We start from the raw sequence: 2,755 nt of genomic DNA on the forward strand, positions 1-2,755 counted from the left end.
CTGCCACTGCACCAATAATACTATAAAAAAAATATTTATGAAAGAATAACATAAAAAAAAGGAAAAACAAGTGACGTGTTAGCCAAAATCGCAAATAAAAAATAAAAATGATATGCAAAAATGTAAGTGGAAAATGAAGGGCAGTTATGACATTTCAGCACATTGAAACTTCCCACGCTGCTTTCTTCGCTCTACTGGACGGAAAGTTTTCAACCCATGGGTCCCACATAACTGAACCTTTCTTTCCTCTCTGACAAATAACCAAACAATGGAAGGCACAGATTTCAAAAAACTTTCCTTAATATTGCTATCTGTCCTCACACAATCTTTAGAACCAAACAATACCTAAGTATTGATTGTTACATTATATGTATAAACTTTAAGGATTAAATTGGAGAGAGAGTGTTGATTTAGGGACAAAGTTGATGGATTATTAATATGAAATAACTTCATCATGTAAAAAAAATAGACCAGAAGGGCCATCATCTGGCAACAATGCTAGGTTAACAGGACATTCAGCGCCTTCATCAATGCTTAAAAACCCTTTCATCTCATTAATATCAGTCTTAACAAAGTCAGGGCATAAACAATTTATGCGGAAACGAGGGAGCTTCAAAGCTAGCAACCTTGTGTAAGAATTTAAAGCTGCTTTTGCCATTGTGTAACCAGAAACAAACGTTGGCCAATTTTTTGTTTCCAATGCTCCTTCTTTGTAATCTTTCAGAAACTCTCTAAGCACTTCACCAAGTTTTTCATTTGTAACGTTATTGATGTCATCAAATACTCCTCTTGCCCACTCATTTGGCATAAACTGAAAGGATAAAAGAAGAAAATAATAAAACCCTAGGTAGCACTGACACTTGAGATTGAAGATGTGTACGTCTGGTGTTTGACACTGACACGATATTGACACAATCGGTTACATTCAATTATTCTATTTTTAAAAGTTATTATCGGCAGTGTGTCAACGTGTCAGTAGCGTGTCCGATACCATGTGAGAGAGAGAAAAATGTGGAAATAGTTTTACCTTGAATTTTCCACGTCTAGAGGAGACATTGACAATTCTAGGTGAAGTAGATAACTGGAGCAGGGGAATAAGAGCTTCAGTTACTCTTTCAGCACCAAAGAAGTTTATTTCAACACATTCTTCGGCTAATTCATAAGTTTGACGCAGTGCTAAATTCCAATCAGATATTTCACCCCTTACCTACAAAATCAAATCAATACGGTGTAATCAATTTTTTTTTTGTCTTTGACCAAAAAATTATTCCGATTGCAGGAACATAAAGCTCTCTCTAAAATACTTTAAAGGTGCGCTTATCTACTGGATGGAACAACACAAGCTATGAAGCACAGATACGGACACCAAACACGACACGGATGCTAACACGCCGACACTGTTAATAATTTGATAAAATCACATAACTCAGTGTAATTATATGTGTCGGTGTCGTGTTGATGTCATACACGACATGTATCCGACACCGAGACACGCCTAATCCGATGAGTGTTCGTGCTTCATAGAACACAAGACATAACAACACAACATAAGGCCGAATAATATTGGACAAACTATTATAGTATTTTTAGTCTTATACAATTTTTGAGGCAAAAAAGACTATTTTGGTATTTTAGACAAATTGTACATGAGACAAAAAGTTGTAGTGTGGTTTAGTGGGGAACTAGAGTTTGAGTTTTTACTATGTCTCTTGCCTCTAGTTTGTCATCTCCATAAAACAATTTTACATATCAAACACTGTACAATTGAAGTTGTCATGTCTTCTTTTTTTACAACATATAACTTGTTCAATTTATCAAAAAAAAAAGAAAACACACACACATATAACTTGTTCAAAAAAAATAAATACAACATACATGAATAAATAAAAGATGACTTGCACCATTTTAGTTGGATTTGATAACTTCAATTTCAAGCCTACTTTTTAAATTTATTTAAAAATTTGATTTGTTGAGATTAATATTTGAACCATCCGATCAAAATTAAATGATACTTTCAAGCCTACTTTTTAATTTATTTAAAAAATTTATTAGTTGAGATTAATATTTGAACCGTCCGATCAAGACTAAACGATGCTTATATGCTAACAACAAGATTGCATGGAAAAATCTCCAATAACAAAGAACATGTTTTCTACAACAAAGAATCTTACCTGTTTAACAACATTCTCTCCATTCACTATTCCTCCAGCAACACCAGCATTGTTCACCTACACAATGATTCCAAATATGCAAATAAACTTTATTGACTAACAAGTTAAGAATTAGAAATGGAAAACTATCATATATATATATATATATATATATATATATATATACCCACCAAGATATCAAGCTTCCCAAATTGGATTTTGATGAACTCAACTAAAGAAGAAACACTTGTAGGGTCAGTGACATCAAGTTGATGAAAAACCACAAAGTCAGAAAGACCTAACTCTTTCAAACTTTCTACAGCATCTAAACCTCTTTTCTCATTTCTAGCAGTAAGCACTACCATAACACCACTTGAAGCCAATTTCTTGCATATCCCATAACCAATTCCCTTATTAGCTCCTGTTACAAGTGCATACCTAGAAACAAGATTAACAAGGTAACATTATTAGTCCTTATGATCAAGCTTGTTGTTAATTGCATATATATGTGAAGAAAAAAAGGCTAAGGAAAATGGTACTATACCTTTTTGATGCTTCTGTCATTGCTCTGGTAAGAGTGAAGTGCAAGCAAATGTGAGTGTACT

At 33.5% G+C, this 2,755-nt stretch overlaps 1 protein-coding gene across 1 annotated transcript; it reads right to left on the reverse strand.

Annotated features, from left to right (window-relative positions):
- Positions 1–282: 282 nt before the first annotated feature.
- On the reverse strand, positions 283–2,755 carry LOC11446195 ((+)-neomenthol dehydrogenase). The gene is made up of 5 exons (XM_003627545.4): positions 2,695–2,755; positions 2,342–2,588; positions 2,172–2,228; positions 1,028–1,207; positions 283–811 (listed from the first exon to the last, which is right to left on the reverse strand). Exons 1-5 carry the CDS (start codon positions 2,712–2,714, stop codon positions 434–436), a joined length of 882 nt encoding a protein of 293 aa, XP_003627593.1. The 5' UTR covers positions 2,715–2,755; the 3' UTR covers positions 283–433.

Source organism: Medicago truncatula, chromosome 8 (genome assembly GCF_003473485.1).
Source record: "Medicago truncatula cultivar Jemalong A17 chromosome 8, MtrunA17r5.0-ANR, whole genome shotgun sequence".
In the NCBI taxonomy this organism is placed as follows: Eukaryota; Viridiplantae; Streptophyta; class Magnoliopsida; order Fabales; family Fabaceae; genus Medicago; species Medicago truncatula.

Bases quoted from the DNA above. Each gene is read 5' to 3' on its own strand.
- LOC11446195 (XM_003627545.4), bottom strand. From the start codon at position 2,714: ATGACAGAAGCATCAAAAAG. The intron at 2,229-2,341 runs GTGGGTATATAT...ATCATTGTGTAG, and splicing joins TTGGGAAGCTTGATATCTTG to GTGAACAATGCTGGTGTTGC. The intron at 1,208-2,171 runs GTAAGATTCTTT...TTGATTTTGTAG, and splicing joins GAGAGAATGTTGTTAAACAG to GTAAGGGGTGAAATATCTGA.